Source organism: Nansenia antarctica (genome assembly GCF_963989245.1).
Source record: "Nansenia antarctica genome assembly, chromosome: 5".
Lineage (NCBI taxonomy): Eukaryota > Metazoa > Chordata > Actinopteri > Argentiniformes > Microstomatidae > Nansenia > Nansenia antarctica.
In genome coordinates, this window is record NC_137690.1 from 24,336,697 (window position 1) to 24,354,674 (window position 17,978).

The 17,978-nt window shown below is 43.2% G+C and overlaps 1 protein-coding gene across 1 annotated transcript; it reads left to right on the forward strand.

Moving 5' to 3' along the window:
• Positions 1-18: 18 nt before the first annotated feature.
• nr6a1a (nuclear receptor subfamily 6, group A, member 1a) lies at positions 19-15,431 on the forward strand (the record flags this gene model as incomplete). The annotated part of the gene is made up of 9 exons (XM_080530613.1): positions 19-135; positions 9,598-9,828; positions 10,224-10,279; positions 11,089-11,255; positions 12,096-12,326; positions 12,567-12,821; positions 14,497-14,618; positions 14,757-14,909; positions 15,295-15,431. Exons 1-9 carry the CDS (start codon positions 120-122, stop codon positions 15,429-15,431), a joined length of 1,368 nt encoding a protein of 455 aa, XP_080386739.1. The 5' UTR covers positions 19-119.
• Positions 15,432-17,978: the final 2,547 nt, after the last annotated feature.

Genomic DNA, 17,978 nt, shown 5'->3' on the forward strand with positions numbered 1-17,978 from the left:
GGGAGAAAGAGAGAAAGAGAAAGAGAAGAGTCATGAGGCCAAGGCTTCCATGCCCTGTGGCTTTTCTTTAGCGGAATCCATGGTTGAATGGCGTCCAGGCAGACTGGGAGAAGCATGAAATGGATACATGGGAAGGTAAGGGAGGATGGGAGAGGGGTTGGGTTTATTTCCTTAATGGCCCACACTTTAAGGCACGCCTAATTCTGTGTAAATGAGAGAGCACAGTTGTGTTTAGGCTGAAGATTAGCACGTCCTTGAAGAGCTAACATCTTTGTTTTCATTTTCACCATAATCAGATTCACTAGTATCTTGGCTGAGGGAATTCTTTTCACTATGTTTAATGCGATTATTGTTTATGGTGGAATTGCAATTACATAAATAGTAGTAGAAAATTAAATAAGGGGATTCATTTTGTTTTCTCACCAGTATATGATGGAAAGAGGGTTGTTTTCTTCAGTTAATTAAATTTGCGTCACACCTACCACAGATATTGTAGTTTAAATTGTAGTTTATCTCTTTTAACAGCTATATGTTTTAAAGCTCTTCATGCATACCAATGTGTTTCTGTAATATAGAAACACATTGTGTTATATATATATATATATATATATATATATATATATATATATATATATATATATATATATATATAGGTATGTATATATATATATATATATATATAGGTATGTATATATATATATATGTACTATGCATACTGTATTTTATGCATATTATGCATGGCCCACCATTTTAGGATACAAATGGCTCATATATGTCTGAGTATTTTGTACACATTTGGATGTAGTATTTGTATTGGTATGCATAGTTGAGTGCTGTTGTGTATGAAGGAGTGTGGTTACATATGTATTGATCTCTGGTATGTGCCTCTGTGGGCCATCTGGAAAAGGGTTTGTACAGAGTCAGCAGTGTTTGTGTGATAAAGGGCCAGTTAGAAGGACTCCCCTCGCTGCTGGTGTTAACCCCCCTGGGCCTGGCTGGCCTGGCCTGACCACCACTAGCCCTGACCTACTGCAGCACAGATACAAACACAGATACAAACATCATATCACTGCACTTGGATTCAAGTTTATTTATTTAACATGTGTTATTTCGAAACAAAGTGTTTGTTGTAGCATAACTGTTAAGGAGCAGTGTAGTATCATACAGAAGTAAAGTTATTACAGCAGATATGATGTACATTTGTTTAATCCGTTTACTCGATCATTCAATTCGCAGACTTTTGCACACACTGAATTCACACTCGGTGTTCTCATTCAGTAGATTGTGTAATTTGCTTTGTTTTCGGCAGATTTAGTTTATGTATCAACAGGGGTGGAATCGGACATGGATTTGGTTATTCTATTACATTTCTGTCCAACACCAATTTCAATAGGATGACATTTACGTTTTTTTCCCTATACATAAGGACAATAGTAGTTTCCCCAAGTTCTTCCCACATTTATTGCTTTTTAGATGCCTTTGAAAACTCTAATCTCTTTACACATGTTCTGTGACTCACTCATGGCTACTATAGCCTCGAGTGGAATTAGTCTTTCTGTATGTCTTTGATGACTGGTCCTGACATGTGATAGTTTAATGTGATGGGTCTTAAGGTGGGTCTTGTGGTTTAACCTTCATCAAGCTTCGCTTGAATGTTTCCCTCAGGAAAAGGCTTTTAAAAAGTTGGGAAACATACTACAATGATTCAAATCCCCAGGAACGTTTCCCCATGCTTCCCTTCCTATCTGAGATTGGAGAGAGAGTATTGTATTTTGAGGAACAAGGCTACTGAAGGTGTTCCCCTCCCCCATGCTAGGCTAATCCCTCTCAGCAAAGCACTGGTGGTTGGGTCTCTGTTCCAGCGGAAGGAGGGTTAACGCAACTCTGTCTTTCATCATGTCGACCGGCGATGCTTCCCTCTGTCGCTCGACACACCACGTCACTTCTTCAATGTCTTCTCTAAGCAGGAAGCCCCTTTTCTTCTGCATTGTGTGTGTGTGTGTGTGTGTGTGTGTGTGTGTGTGTGTGTGTGTGATGGTGGGGGTAGGGGCATAGAAGCTGTGTGAAGATCAATAACAGTGGGGGAGGTCATGGACTACTAGGGGTTCAATAATGTAGGCTATAAATAGTCAATGCCAAAGCCTGCTTATTATGGTCATGTATGGCCCTTTCCATTATTTCACTGACACATATACTGTATTGGTTTATCCTGACCTAGCAAAACCAAACCATCAAGTCCACCATGTTTTAGACCTTTGTCTTCTCCTAGGGTAGTGTTATTTCAACTGCCTGCACCCATCCCCCGATGCGCATACACACACACGCGCACGCACACACACACGCGCACGCACACACACACACACACGCGCACACACACACACACACACACACACACACACACACACACACACACACACACAAACACACACTTTAAATCTTAACACACACAAACACCATCTGATACCCCCTTAGACAAAGGACCTATTTTGACGTGATCACTTTATTGATTTTGGGGAAATCTTATTTCTGGTCTTAAGCCCTCTCTGAGAGTGACCATTTGATCTTATGCAGAGAAGAGATATTTTCTTGGTGCGTATTTTAGATAAGTTCATAATTGAATGAAGATTTTCTAATATCCTGACTCTCAATGGGAGCCTGCTTGACTAGGTAGTTACTCCACACTTCCTACTACTTGTTAGAACTGGAAAATACGATGTAAAACATACAGTGAATTGCCCTGGATCAGAGCGTCTGCTAAATTATTATAAATGTAATGTAAAATTCAAATTGAAACGTGTCACAAATCTCACATTGTATATGTTTTTCGGGGTTTATAAAAGTCCAACCTAAAACATAGTTCACAGTTCTGGCCATCAGGTAGCAAATGTAATACATTTGGCGCTGTATTTCACATACCAGAGCTTTGTTGCCAAACAGGGTTAGACTGGCAACAGGCCAGTGAAGCAGTTTGATACTGTGCTTGTTAACGTTGAGCTTAAACAGTCAGCACAACCTGATATGAACCACATGGTGATCTTTAACACAACCTGGGGCATATAAACCCCCTTTCATAAATGGGAGTTCTCCCTACCAGACCTCTCCTCACTATTACTGGGAGTTTCACAGAGTCAGCCTCAGCAGGCTAACTCCCCCTGATCACACTCTTCTTCTGGTGCACCAAAATACAAACTTGAATGCAATCAAGCTCTGTTCATGAGCATTTCTGTGTGTAAGCGTGAGAGACAGTGTGTGAGTGTGTATGGCTGAAGACACCCTACAGCAAATTGTGCAAACTTTAGCCATCGTGATGTTTAATACAACCACCTAGGACCACCATCAAGACACAATTGTGATGTTTATCACAACCACCTACACAACCACCTAGCACAACCGCCTAGCACAACCATCGAGACAGTCAAGTAAAACCTTCCTTTAAAATAAGTGCTAATAGCAACCACAGTGCTAAAAATAAACAAAAAAGGAAAAAAGCACAAGTTGTATGTCTCATCTTTTTGACTGATTTTCTTGAAGGATTTGTACCTATACAAATACGCTACTATAGTCACTACTACTGATAGTCCAAGAAGCTTTACTTCAGAGAAACAGCTGAATACATCAATAATTATAGAGATCCAAGACTTGTTAAAATGTGCCTATAGATGTATAAATCAAGTAAATCATTTTCCCTCTCAAAAGCACATGTCTTAGGGGATTTAGGGGAGAAAACATAGAAATAAACTGCAGTGTTCAGTTAATACTCCCTGCTTAGGCCAAAGAAATACAAAATGATCTAAGTATCTCCATACTGTTTAAAGAGACTAAGCATTTGGGTCATTTGGGAACTCAAACTCAAATACTTGGGAATGAGCAAGACTGAACATGGGAAACAGCCCTTATTACAAATGCCATTTCACCAATATGTAACTAAAGTAATACCTTTACGCAGAACACATTTGCATAGAATTAACTGGGGCTCTGAGCTTGAGTGTAATTACCTGATGCTAATGAGCTATCCTGTAATCCCTGGGTTGGTCTCAGCACACAGGCCACAGAGACAGCATGGGGAGGCATATCTTATCCAGTCTGCAGAATCAACAGGCTACCATTGTCATGACTATGAGCAAAATCTGCAACTGCATGGAAGTCAAAAGATTAACATCACAGTGTGGAGATTTCAGAGCAGCATGGTGGCTGTCTGTTAGAACAGCTAATCTGGACTTTACCCTCTTCTACCTCCTCAGAGACTGTCAACGTTCTCAGTGTTTGTGTACGAACATGTACTATACAGAGGAGAAAATATGGGCCTTTTTTTCCACATAGAGGACAGTGTATAAGGAGAGAGAAAGGAGAAAAGAGATATAAAGGAGTAGGGGAGGGAGGGAGGTAGAGAGAGAGAGAGGAAGGAGGGGAGGAGGTAGCAGTGGAAAAGTACAGCAGATTCTTCCAACCCCCGCTTCTTCTCAGCTGGGCATGATTGTGATGGAAACACAGGACAAAACCTACTGAGTGAAATCCCCTTCACCAGGCCCCTCTGTCAGCCACTCAAAGGCTGCTTCACTCTATACACCCACCTTTGTCTGACTGGATCTGAGATTTGGTCACTATCTGAGAAAGTTAGAGAAAGAGAAAGAGAATGTCTGAGAAAGATTTGGTCTCTATATGTCTCTTTTATCAGCATGGAACTGCATGTGGAATGGACTTTATTTGTCATTGCTACAGTACAGGTACCAAACAACGAAATTTAGGAGTGCATGTGGGGACCTTGGGGGATAAACAAAACATTGTGCTAAATCGAGAGATGCTGCTCTCTATAAATAAACTGCCAGAATGAGCCGATTTATTTTTTATGAGAAAAAAGACATGTATTATATATATATATATAAAAATAATAATCCAGTAATATCTACAGTAGTGTCAACAAATCTGATCATTCAATGTTTTGTTTTAATTGAAATTCAACTGTTGACTTTGAATAACTGATATTGTGTATCTTACTCACTTTGCTGCAGTAATAATTACAAATATATGTAATGTAGTCATGTTAGGATAAGTGGGAAACAGGAGTGGTGCTTGTGTTATCCATTGACTTTAAAATGCTTCAGTTGCATTTCCTGGTTTGCGTTAAAAGTTTGGAATGAAACCCAGCCTGACCCCTGAGAAACAATGCAGGCTTTAATGGGCCCAGGGGGAGGGCAGGGTGAGGGAGGGGTGAGGGAGGGGTGGGGGTCCCAGGACCCAGGCTGTAGAGAGGGTGGAGTTCAAGATGAAGCAAAGGCCTGACTTTACAACTCTCCCACATGTCCCTTCACTTGGATTTATAACCCCTGTCACATGATCCAGGAAGAGCCGGGGGAGGGGAGAGGAGGGGGCTCCCAGAACCAGCTCAGGACAGAACCAGCCTGACGGACTGGACCACTGCTACCATACGGGGGTGTGGGCCGGCCCGGGGCGGAGACAGTGTATGACGTGACACATTGAGATCAAGTGTGTGAAGGTGTGAAGCTGGCTGTTTATATGGTGGCCATGCACTTGAAAGAGAGGGTGGCAGATTTGACAAATAAGCCTCTGCTGGTGTGAATTAAGGAAACTAACAGTCATTGTGTTTTTCTCATTGAAGGAAGTCAGGCATTTCACATGGGATGGTCAATGAAATATATGGTTTTAATGCATTCTTTGAATTACCACATGTGCCAAGACAGAAACCGACAAATGGCTTATTGAGGACAGGATCCATAGAGTAATTTATGTGATCTTGGACATGCTTTAGCCCAGTGAACTCTTTCACATGGTCTCACAGCTGTCTGTGTTTGAAGTCAAATCACAGAAAAAGGAGCATTGATGATCCATAACTTCTACAATGTAGAAGCCTTAATCCAGTACAGTGCCTTCCAGCGATTCTAACCGTGATACAGATTTCAGGCTGAAGAACGCTTTTGGTGTTCCATGAGGGGACAAAGGAAGTGAACTGCGTCATGGTTGAGATGATGTGTGGTGGTAGCAGCTAGGTTGAGATGATGTGTGGTGGTAGCAGCTAGGTTGAGATGATGTGTGGTGGTAGCAGCTAGGTTGAGATGATGTGTGGTGGTAGCAGCAGCTAGGTTGCCTGCAGGGTTAGCGGAGGTGTCGTTCTCTTCCACACATAGGGGCTTAATGACTGAAAAGCTCTTGATATAGACTTCAAGTTGAATCTCCACTGATCCGCCCCTCAGCTCAGACATGAAGCTATTTTGTTCTCACAGTTTTCTTAAAGCCTGTGTTTAATCAGGACGGTATTAACTCCCTTCATATGAAATCATTCAAGGATATAAACCTTAAAAAAAAATATATATATATATATATATTTTGCTGTAGTATGTGGCCTAGTGTGTGAACGCACAGTTGATGTGTTTATATGTTTCTCTCGACTTAACGTTTTTCCGGCTATCACACAGATCCACAGTGTGTACTGTTACGTACGTATGGCCTTTCAATCGAACATCACTGAAGTCTTCCGTATCTGAAACCAAGACAGAACAATGAGATGACTGTTTCTTCTAATATACTTTGACTGTCTTTACATTGAGAAGGAACTCCTCTCTCTCTCTCTCTCTTCCTCGGGTGGGGTTTTGATGTTAATGACTAATGGTGCAATTTTAATCCTTCTGTGGGAGCGGTGTGACCCTATTGTCTGTTGTACAGTATGGCTAACCCAGAACCTTCTAAGGGGACCAAAGTTAAACCTCATACCATTTAAATGGTAATCCCTCCAGGCCTTAGAAGTCTTCCATTCACCATTCATTATATCTGGGAGAGGCTTTATCCTATACATTCCTCCCCCTCTAATTACCTCTAGTACATGAACCGTAGGCCCTGAAAGCCCACTCTCCTACAGGCTTAAAGAGGAGGGCTGAGGAGATAGGACCTCTCACAAGCTTGCAACCAAATCATAAAGACATTAGGTTATTCCTTATCATTTGGACACAAAACAAGGTGTCAGTAGTCTGTTTACTGTTTACGGTGACTGTACCTTTTTAATCAGTACCCGGCTTGATGGATCCACTGAAAGCCAATACGTTTGATCAAAACGATACGTTCACAATGATAGGAGCCACACTGTGTTTAGATGATTTCATCAAGAGAGATAATCCAGATCCCTGTAACCCATGGCTCCCTCTGATCCCCGAATGAAAGACAATGGTCACTAGACCAGTGCCGTGACCACCTTTCACAAGCCTTTGCATAACTGGAAGAGCCTGGAGAAGGGTGAAAGGTCAGCTGGAGTGCGGGTTGCAGGCTGGCAGAATTACAAAAGGGGCTTACATTAATCAGATGGTGGGAGTGGGACTAGGCTATGGGCTTAGGAAGAGGTAGCCTTAACCAACCTGGCCGGACTGGGATGGTAGAGCTGCTACGAGAACTGACTGTTACCTATAGAACCTAGATCTATCGCTCAGTGCCCCTCTACTGCGTCAGATGTCGGAGCATTATGTCTGCTCTCTGTTAAGACCTACTGTACAATGTCTTCTTGAATTGAGAATACAGTAAGAAGAAGTAGAAGTCATGGCCCCCTGCTTTTATTTGTTTGAGTCTCCCATATTTAACAAAATACCTATACCTAAAGTATCTTCCTATTTGATAGACTTACTCTCTATGCTTTCCCATCAGTGGTGGCCGTCCTTTCAAGTTGAGTTGGCTCACGTTACATTATTGTAGGAATCTTTCATGGAAATCATTGTGTAGGATTGCTCATTGGCCATCAGAGGAGTGGATGGGCGGCCATGTTAACTGATATCATAATTAGGAGACTGAGGGTGGTGTGGTGTGTTATCTCTTACTTAATGTTTTAACCCTGTGTGCTGGCGACTCACCCAACCGTGATACAGATCAGTGCGTGGCCACATTCCAACTGGAGCTTGCCTTTGCAGAGCTGGGCTATTCACTGTAACCATGGCGTCAACCCATCTGCTCTGTGCTTTTATGAGGGGGGATGGTAAGGAGGGCTGATTGTGTGTGTGTGTGTGTGTGTGTGTGTGTGTGTCTCTGTGTGTGTGTGTGTGTGTGTGTGTGTGTGTGTGTGTGTGTGTGTGTGCGCGTGCGTGCGTGCGTGTATTTGTTTGTTGGTGACGGACGGGGGATGGATAGCACTAATACTGAGGAGAGCAGAGAGTAGGGAATTTATGTGCTCAGTCTAATTCTCTGCCTACATAGTGAGTTTTATTATGTAGCCTAGAGGTAGGTGGGGATAAGCCAGTTAAGATTTTAAACAGATTTTCTTTTTTTTTCTCCAAAAATGTGGTGTCCTGCTGGCCTGCAGATTTCTTGGTGACTGTGGTGATTAGCTAAGTCCCTAAGAATGTCAGAGGATTGCAAGTCTTCAATTAAAGTACATCTCTCTTTCATCCACACTTGTAGACAGGCTCATAGACACATACACACACACACACACTTACCATGAATGCATGCACACATAGTAATGGTGTAATGTTAAAACCTGTTCCACACACTCATACTATTGTGCATCATTTGTGGTGGTCTAGTATGAAGGTAGAGTACTGTAGATGCTTTTACTCTTTACCTTTATGCCTTCTTTCTATATGCGTCTCTCCAACACATGTTTTTAAGATGCTGGCTAACCTTAAACTTAGAGCACTGTGTAATTTAAACTACTATTTTTGCCCGTGCTTCGTTTGGGACATCCTGTTCCACTACTTCCTTGCAGGGAACCCCTCCCTCTATCCAAGCCCCCAAATATTCCCTACATGTGTTCCAAATTACTGGCCTCACTTATCCCTGTCTTTACAACATTTCACATTTTGGAATGCTCAGCAAAAATGCTGCCCCATCCCCTTTTAGGAAACAAGGTTAAGGCTGAAATTGAGAGAGATCTTCTGTCGTATGTGGGTTGCCTTTCATTGTACGCACTATTTGTGAAACGGCGCATGGGTGTTGGTTGGTTTCACGTTGTGGTGTTGTCATTAGACTTTAGACACCCATGAGAGTCGAATTGATGCTGTCACTCTGTCTGCCTAAGGGAAAGGAGAGCCTGAAATCAAATCACTTAAGCTGGCCTGTGTCATTGTAGCCTGCTCCTTTCTCTTCTGAGACCTGCTAAATAAAACATACAAGATGTCTGCGTTCTCCGGGCTTAGTGTTTCGCTCAGCATCCAGCTTGTTTCATTCGTACCCAATTACTTTGTACAGAGGGATTGCTTCGAGGCTTCAGAACTCATTTTTAGAGTATGGTTGGGGGTGAGGACTTTTGGCAAAGCTTCTATTCATACAGACAAGTAAGACTTGTATTGTATTGATGTCCATTGCTCTTGTTCTGTACATATCATACTGCACATATCTTAACTGTACATATCTTCGCCCTTGTCTGTACACATCACACTGTATATATATATCTGTCCATACTTTTATAGCTTTTGCACTATGCACTATTGCACTGCGTTTCGTTGTCTTTCTACTTGTACTCTGTCAATGACAATTCATTCATTCATTCCTTAGATATATTCGCACATCTCTCTTCTCTCATTTGTCAACATGTTTTCCAGTGGGATAAAGCGGATGCCATTTTGTGTCCTACTTTGCCCCTAACCATGTCTTTCTTCTCCTCAGATGATCCAGCGGACCAGCGTACTTGCCTTATCTGTGGAGACCGCGCCACAGGCCTGCACTATGGCATCATCTCCTGCGAGGGCTGCAAGGGCTTCTTCAAGCGCAGCATCTGCAACAAGCGCGTCTATCGCTGCAGCCGCGACAAGAACTGCGAGATGTCGCGCAAGCAGCGCAACCGCTGCCAATACTGCCGCCTGCTCAAGTGTCTACAGATGGGAATGAACCGCAAAGGTAAAGTTCAATGGAGTGACAGCGAACAAGTGACATTTCACCTTTAAAATGTTAGACTTGTACTGTAATATCAGAAGAGTTGTATTATTAGCCCACTAGAACACAGTCGTAAGGCCTCTATCTCAGTGTTCAACCAAACCCTGTAGCTTTGTAGTTGCATAGTGCCCTCTGCTGGGTGTATTATGTAAATAACGTTAGAGCTCTTTACTGTTTGCTTCCTGTGGCCACCAGACAGAGTAGATAACCACTAGAGAGAGCCATTGTCCCACTGTTGAAAAAAATACTCCCATGATTGGATTTGGCATTTCATTTGCCTAAATTGCCTTGACCCCACACAACCTGTTCTTCTCTAATGGGAGTGCTTAGGGCTGACTGTGGTGATGTGTGTTTCACAGCAATCAGGGAAGATGGGATGCCTGGAGGAAGAAACAAAAGCATCGGGCCTGTCCAGGTAAATATTTGCTGTGTGCTTTAATCATTTCTCGCTGCCTCCCTCTGGTTTGCTTTATAGTATATCTAGACGTAGATCACGCGTGGGTCACATCCAGTCAATCTCATTGAAATTCAATGTATTCAGAAATTAACTGGATGTTTAACTCAAGTACCTGTTGCACACAAATGCAAATCATTTTCAATCCATACTCTGAGTTAAGACGAAATTTAATGGATTGACCCTATGTGTCAGCTCTACCGATTCCATGAATTCGAACCATCAAATGGAATATAGGCTTGACTAGGGAAATAACTGGCCGAGGGGTTACTGAATCTTTTCAACCGATTTGTAAACCTGTTGTGTCATTCTGGAAATGCAAATGCAGTTGAAATGACTTTGTTAACAATGTTCTTTGTATAGTGTTCATGAGATGGCAAGGACAGTTCTTGTCGGCTGTTGTACCATTGTGTGTGTGTGTGTGTGTGTGTGTGTGTGTGTGTGTGTGTGTGTGTGTGTGTGTGTGTGGAAGCGGGGGTGGCGGCGGCGGCAGCCGTAGATCAATAACAGTGTGTGTGTGCATGTGTGTGCGCATGTGTGTGCGTGTGTGTGTGTGTGTGTGTGTTCATGTCTTCATGCTATTGTGCCTCTGCAGATGTAGTTGTTTTAAACATGTTTATTCCCTGAATGAAATAATGCAAAAACAACTACATACGGATGGTGCCATTGCCGAAGCCGTCCGCACCTTAAATGACTTTTTACATATTCTCTCTCTCTCTGTGTCTCTCTCCATTCCCTTCACCCCCCCCTCTCCATCACTCCATCATCAGATCACAGATGAGGAGATCGAGCGGATCATGTCTGGACAGGAGTTCAAGGAGGATGCCAGTCTGCCAGAACACACCTGGAGCAACAATGGCGACAGTGACCACAGCTCCCCTAGCAATGGCGCCTCCGAGGGCAACCAGCCGTCGCCCGCCTCCACCCTGTCATCCAAGTGAGCTCGATACCTCATCTGCATAATAGCGGAGGAATGTTTCAAGTTTCAAGTTTCAAGTTTATTGTTTCGTCACATTACACAAGTGTTAGAGAGTAAAATTCTTAGGCCTCGCTTCCCGACATTGCAGAGCAAGACAATAATGCAGTAGGCATAATTCAAGAATTCATGAAGATGAATTCAAGATGATGAATGAAGAATGACATTGTCATTTTGTGTTTATTCATTTCCATCTCGGAGAAAATGAACTGCTCCTGACGGTGTAACACCCTCATTCCCACATTTCTAAGGGTTAGTTCAGATTATTCACCACTGAAAGAATGCCGTAATGTGTTCTATTCAGTCTTAGCGGCCAGTAATAGCAGCGGAATGAACTCACCTCGCTATCTGCTGTTCTCGCTATGGAGACAAGCACGTTATCTATCTGCAAACTCTAAGGTCAAATATTGTCTACATAGCGCGGTGGTATGTATTTGAGTCTTACCCTGTGTAAACAATCTTATCTCCATCAACCACGTACTCCTGATTATGCAAAGAAATGCCGAAAAATAGTCAAATCAAACCTTCAATAATTTGTGGCATGAATTGCCACAGTAGCGCTGTACACTATGTATGTAATAGAATGAGTATTGTGTTCTTGTAATATGGTGTAGTATCTGATACCTTGTATGCCTCTTTCAATGTGTGTGTGTGTGTGTGTGTGTGTGTGTGTGTACAGTGTATGTATGTGTAGGTGGGTGAGTAGGTGGGTGAGTAATGTGTGTGTGTGTGTGTGTGTCTTTGACTTTGAGTGTTTATGTCTATACATAATAATCTGACCATTGTGCTCTCTCTCTCCAGTCGGTCCTTGGAGATGAATGGCTACACCGCTGCACTCAGGGACCAGTACATCAACGCTCCCATGTCTACTCCCTACCAGCTCCTTCCTCACCTCTTCAGTTACGCTGCCCAGTCAGGCCTGCTGGCCCCTCAGCCCCGCAGCCTGTACCCCCAGTCACACCCCCTGGTACTGCAGCTGGTGGCTGCAGAGGACCTGGCTCCACTGGCCACGCCAATGCTAATAGAGGACGGGTGAGTCAAGCATCTGCATATTCATGTGTGTCAGGTTTGGACAGATCCAAAAGTTGAGCTTCCCTCTACTCAAGACATTTTGGACAAATGGCAAAAAATACAAAAGCTTGTTTGATCCTTACGGTTCTTATTATATACTATATCGTTACTGAGTTTTGGGTTATATTTGTCGCGATATCCCCTGCTGTCCACATCATCACGATGCTGCCTCTGACCCTGTCCATGTCCTCTCTCTGCCAGGTATAAGGTGAGTCAGGTGGAGCTGTTTGCACTGCTGTGCCGCCTGGCGGACGAGCTGCTGTTCCGCCAGATCTCGTGGATCAAGAAGCTGCCGTTCTTCTGTGAGCTGTCCATCGAGGACTACACCTGCCTGCTCAGCTCCACCTGGCAGGAGCTCATCCTCCTCTCCTGCCTCACCATCTACAGCGCCCAGATCTTTGGAGACCTGGCGGACGTCACCGCCAAGTACACACCCTCCGACGATGAGCTGCAAGGGTCAGTGTCTGACAGGCGTGGGGTTGGGGCATGGGGCATATGGGGATTGGCATGGATCTATTCACAAGCTTAGCACATAGAGAGAGCTATTTAGGATAGATATTCACCTCTCCCTTTCTCTGTGCTTTGGAGTTCAGGTGTTTGAGGGCTTACAGAAGAATGGAGTCTGCTCACTTAAACTGAATTGGTCTAGACCCTTGTACCTTTAATCCAAATAATAATAATGCCAAGGCCTCCAAGATCTCCAGAGACCCATCCCACCCTGGGAACGAACACTTTGCACGGCTGCCCTCGGGCAGGCGGTTCAGGACCATGTCCGCAAGGACAAATAGACAGAAGCTCAGCTTCTACCCTAAGGCCATTCAGGCCCTGAACACAGCAAAGACCTAGGTTCTAGGCCCTGGACAATCAAGACAATTTGATGGCAGCTACTAGATTGTAATCAAGTGCAATACTGAAACACAACTGTGAACATTTCAAACCTGCAAACTGCGACACTTTAAATGAATGTGCAATAATACTATGTGCAATATGACAACCCTCGGGTACATAAGGTTCAGAGATAGGAAATGTTAGGATATTTATAGCATAGCATAGAGTACAGCACAGTGTTTTATTTGTATAGTATAGTATAGTGGATAGTGTATATAGCCTTTATTTATGTAAACCAGCTCTTTTTCCCTTCTTGTTTTTAGTATTTTTTTCCTAGCACCAGGGGAGCCCCCCCTCCCAAATTTCGTTGTATGGTACCTGTACTATATCAATGACAATAAAGACCATTCATTCATTCATTCATAAAGTATTACTTGAGTTGTAAAACATATCTTGGAGAGTTTTGCAGGCGTGTGGTGGCTGAATACAGCCCTAAAGAGAGGGGAGCGTGTCAGAAGTTGAGTTGTGTTTCCTCTTACCTCAGAAACACTCTCCTACAGAGACCACCGTTCCACTCTGTGAGTTCATTATCTCTCTAAAGAGTCTGATCTTTCTGCTGTCCCATCGGTTCTATTGGTTTTGGAGGAGCGCCAGTTATCCAGTCTATGAAGGGGAGGTTTCTTCAGGACTGTGGCTAGCACTGTCTGGGCCGTCATGAAATACAGATCCACATCCCAGATCGGGCAAATAAACGGCGTAGGGTTTACTAATGTGTAAATCAGAGCAGAATTATCTGACCCTGTGACACACTTTCTTCTAATTTTCTTCTGGGATTTACGGCTGTATTTTATTGCTTTGGACAATTTGCCTGGTGGTTTACCCATATACGGAGCAAGTCTCTGATTTACAGTGGCAGTACTAAATATTGTAGGGCCGTGCTCTAGTGTCCAGAGGTCTCAGATCTAAGGGGAGCCTGTAGAGGCAGGTATGAGGATTGATGAGTTGACTGAACATGTTTAAGTACTTGATCCTTAAATCTACACTAGATGTTTAGTCAGCGAGACGAATGTTAAGATAATGGTGTTTTTATTCACTTCAAGAGGATTCAACCTCTTTTTCAGCTTTCAATTTCCCTTTTTTTAAGTCAGACATTTTCAGAAGCGTTGACATGACACCTAGAATGACATGAACATTTAGTTTCTTTTGTCTCTGAGTGTGTGTGTGTGTGTGTGTGTGTGTGTGTGTGTGTGTGTGTGTGAGAAACTCGTAATCAACAACATGTTTGTGTGTGTGTCGAACCCAGGTTCAGTGAGGATGGCATGGAGGTGATGGAGAGGTTGATATATCTGTTCCGTAAGTTCCTCCAGTTGAAGGTCAGCAACGAGGAGTACGCCTGCATGAAAGCCATCAACTTCCTGAACCAAGGTAACACAGCCCCGCCACACAGCACGGTTTCATCATGACTTTCAAATGCTGCTCTGTTCCATTCGAGTCAACAGAGCGTTGGATTGGCTCAACCGGTGCTAAATGTCCCGCCTCTCCTTCATTTGTTCTGTCTTGCAGACATCCGAGGACTGACCAACGTCTCCCAGCTCGAGCAGCTCAACAAGCGTTACTGGTATGTGTGCCAGGACTACACTGAGTACAAGTACCCGCACCAGCCCAAACGCTTTCCCGAGATCATGATGTGTCTGCCAGAGATCCGCTGCATGGCAGGTAAGAAGTGTGGATGTAGATGGTGGAGGGTTACTGGGATAATAACCAGGGCACTCATATGAGTGGGCTAGCTTGCTTCACTAGCTCTGGTTGTTTGCATAAAAGGGATGCTTTGTTCATCACAGGTTACTCTTGAGGGCAGCCTGTCCATTGCATCAAGTATGAAGTCCGTTGTATACAGTATCTACTGATGTTAGGGCCATTGTCCATCAGGGGAGGCTGGTGGAGATAGAAAACAGACTCATTGTAATGCATGGAACCATGCGACTCATTGTAATGCGACTCATTGTGATTTCTCCATCAGCCTTCACTGCTGCCCATCATAGAAAATAGCATTGTGTCCCCTGTAGTCATACCTTGTGAAATGTGTGTGTTTCTTTTTCAGGGAAGCTGGTAAACGTTCCCCTGGAACAGCTCCCGCTCTTGTTCAAAGCAGTCTTGCACTCCTGCAAATCCAGCCTCAACAGCTACAGGACGGGAACCTCCCCCTGTCTGACTACGGGTACCTCTCCCGGGAACTGAGCCCAAGAGGACTGGACCCCCCCCCCCCATCCCCCCTTCCTGTGAATGTGACAAGCAGCTAGTTTTTAAAAGCTTTCTTTTTCTCTATATATTTATTACACGACAGAGCTGAATGTATGCTGATTTACACTGTGCACATGCTTCTGTAAAAAAACAAATGCACAACGATGCATTAGTCTTTGGAGTTTACAAGTGTGTATCCGATTGCTCAACATGTCGGTGTTGCCATTGTTAGAAGTAGATTTTAAAGATTTATTTTAATCGAAACGGGGGCAGATATAAACGAGTTGACAAGTGTTTTAAGACTACCTCAGGAAGATGTTGTTGCTATTTTCAGGTACAGTTTCTCGCCGATTGAAATGAAGAGTTGCCCAGTTCTAAATCGAATCCCCGTCGACGCTTGAAACTCCTGAATCATAGATTGAAAGGTAGATCAAAGGCATTGCATATTGCATATTTTAACCAAAGATACAAAAGCAGTCACCCCTGCAATAACCAAATGAATGTGCTGAATATCCCCACCACTGGTGTATTTTCCCATTGACACTTGTATTTTTGTAAGTCATCCACGCTCTCTCATAGACATAACCCTTGGATGTCCTTGAGGGCATGGTCTTGTCAATTTAACATTCCAAGACTTTCAGTGAGGTGAACATTAGTGGATTTGTGGGATCTTCATTGAAAAGAGGCATACGGGTATTTTCTACAATCATAGACTTGGGGAACAAATGTTGTATTGCAGGGGTAGGGGAAGATAGGTTTGTTTAGCTTAATTGTTTGTTTTTTTGACCAAAGGTTTATGCAAAGCTTTTTCAAGCACCCATTGATGGGTCAAGAGCTGATAGCTCAACCTAATAATTTCTTATCCATGAAGGACGAGGATAAGAGATGAATCAATCTGTGTCGGAGGTTAGCCCCTCTGCTGGACAGACAGTGTGTAGCTGGTTCTCATCCTATATCGAAGACTGAGGAACCTCAGATGAGGTCCTGTCTGTCTTCTCTCCCGGTCCCTGGAGCACCCCCCCTCCCTCCTCAGAACAGCCCATCTTAACTGGGCCCTTCTCTAGTACTCCATTACCCAGAACTGAGCCTCTGCACACGCTCACTGGGGGCAGTGGTTAACCACACGGTTAGGCCAGTATAGGAAATTGTAACTCCTTGTAACTGCTACATTTGTTGACTGGATGTTAGGTTGTGAACACTCAGGTTTTACTTGGATGTTTGGATACAAAGGAGGACGACTGACAGTTTCAGTCTGTCTTTCAGACTGGACTGAACCATCTGGGGGCATTGTCTATGAATCTGGACTGGGTTGACAGACCAGCTTGCACATCATCTAAGACAGATATGCACATTGTTAAAAAGAAAAGAAAAAAGAAGCCATACAGAGAAGAAGGTCTTTATTTTCGAAGTATGAGATCATCAGTTCAACCACTTGAAGTGTCTTTTTGGATTGTTCAAGTTTTAGCTGTTTCAAGCATACATTGTTTGAAGCGTTGGGGAAATGCGGTCCTTGCAACGACTCTCTTTTGCTCACTGTGGTGCGGTTAGATACATTCTTTGACCTTGACCTTGGCAAAGTGCCCACCCAGTGTGCTCCTCTCTCTCTCAGGTCCCTGCGGGCCTGGATTTAAACAGGGTAAAAAAGTGAGTGTTATGTATTGCATTCAGGAGTTACTCAGTGATCACTATGCTGATGTACTATTAGGATTAGTAGTTCTAGGATTCGGGACATCGTAGGTCCTTTTAGAAAGTGTTTATCTTTTTTTTCTTTTTTTTTCTGTTTTTTGAAAGTGGATGTGGTTTGAGGGTTTATGCTTTCAGCCTTGCAGGACAGAGGGACTTTAGCGTTTCCAGTTCAGATCACTGAGCTGAAGCGGAAGGTGTTTCTGAGACAGGACAGAGTCAGTAATCAGACCCAGGGAGCGAGGTTTCCCATAGGTGTGTGATCAGCACAGTCAGAACTGAGCATGCCTAGAAATCACCTCAACCATCATCAGGTATCGATGGGATTATTATCTATCCCTTCATTTGCAAACATAAACAAATTAGATAAGCTTCTTGCAGCTTTACACTAGAATGTCTGGATTGAATTTGTTTAAACCTGATGAGATTATATCAGGTCTCCTGTCTGTCTGTATCTCAGCCTTAACAGATACTTTCACCAATGCAGTCTTTTTTTGTTTCAGTAGTTTCAATTAGCTACCTTTCCATGTTTTGTTTTTATACATTTTCATGTTTACCCTTGTAGTTATTGTGAATGTTTTGTTTTTTTTCCATGTTTTTGTTGGAGTTGTGTTGTTGGAGTGAAGATGACCCCTATCATTTGCTTTATTTTGAATTATTGTCATTGGATGTTGGACGTGATTATAATAACTCATTCCCTTGTCCATGCTTTACCTTGAAATTGATTATTTACAGATTGATAACTTTTACAATGACTTTTACAGTTACTGTTTTTATGATTCTGATAATGTCTGCGGTGAATAATGTATGTAGTAGGATGCAGACACCTGTGAAAACTGTTAAACATTTTAGAATGCTGAA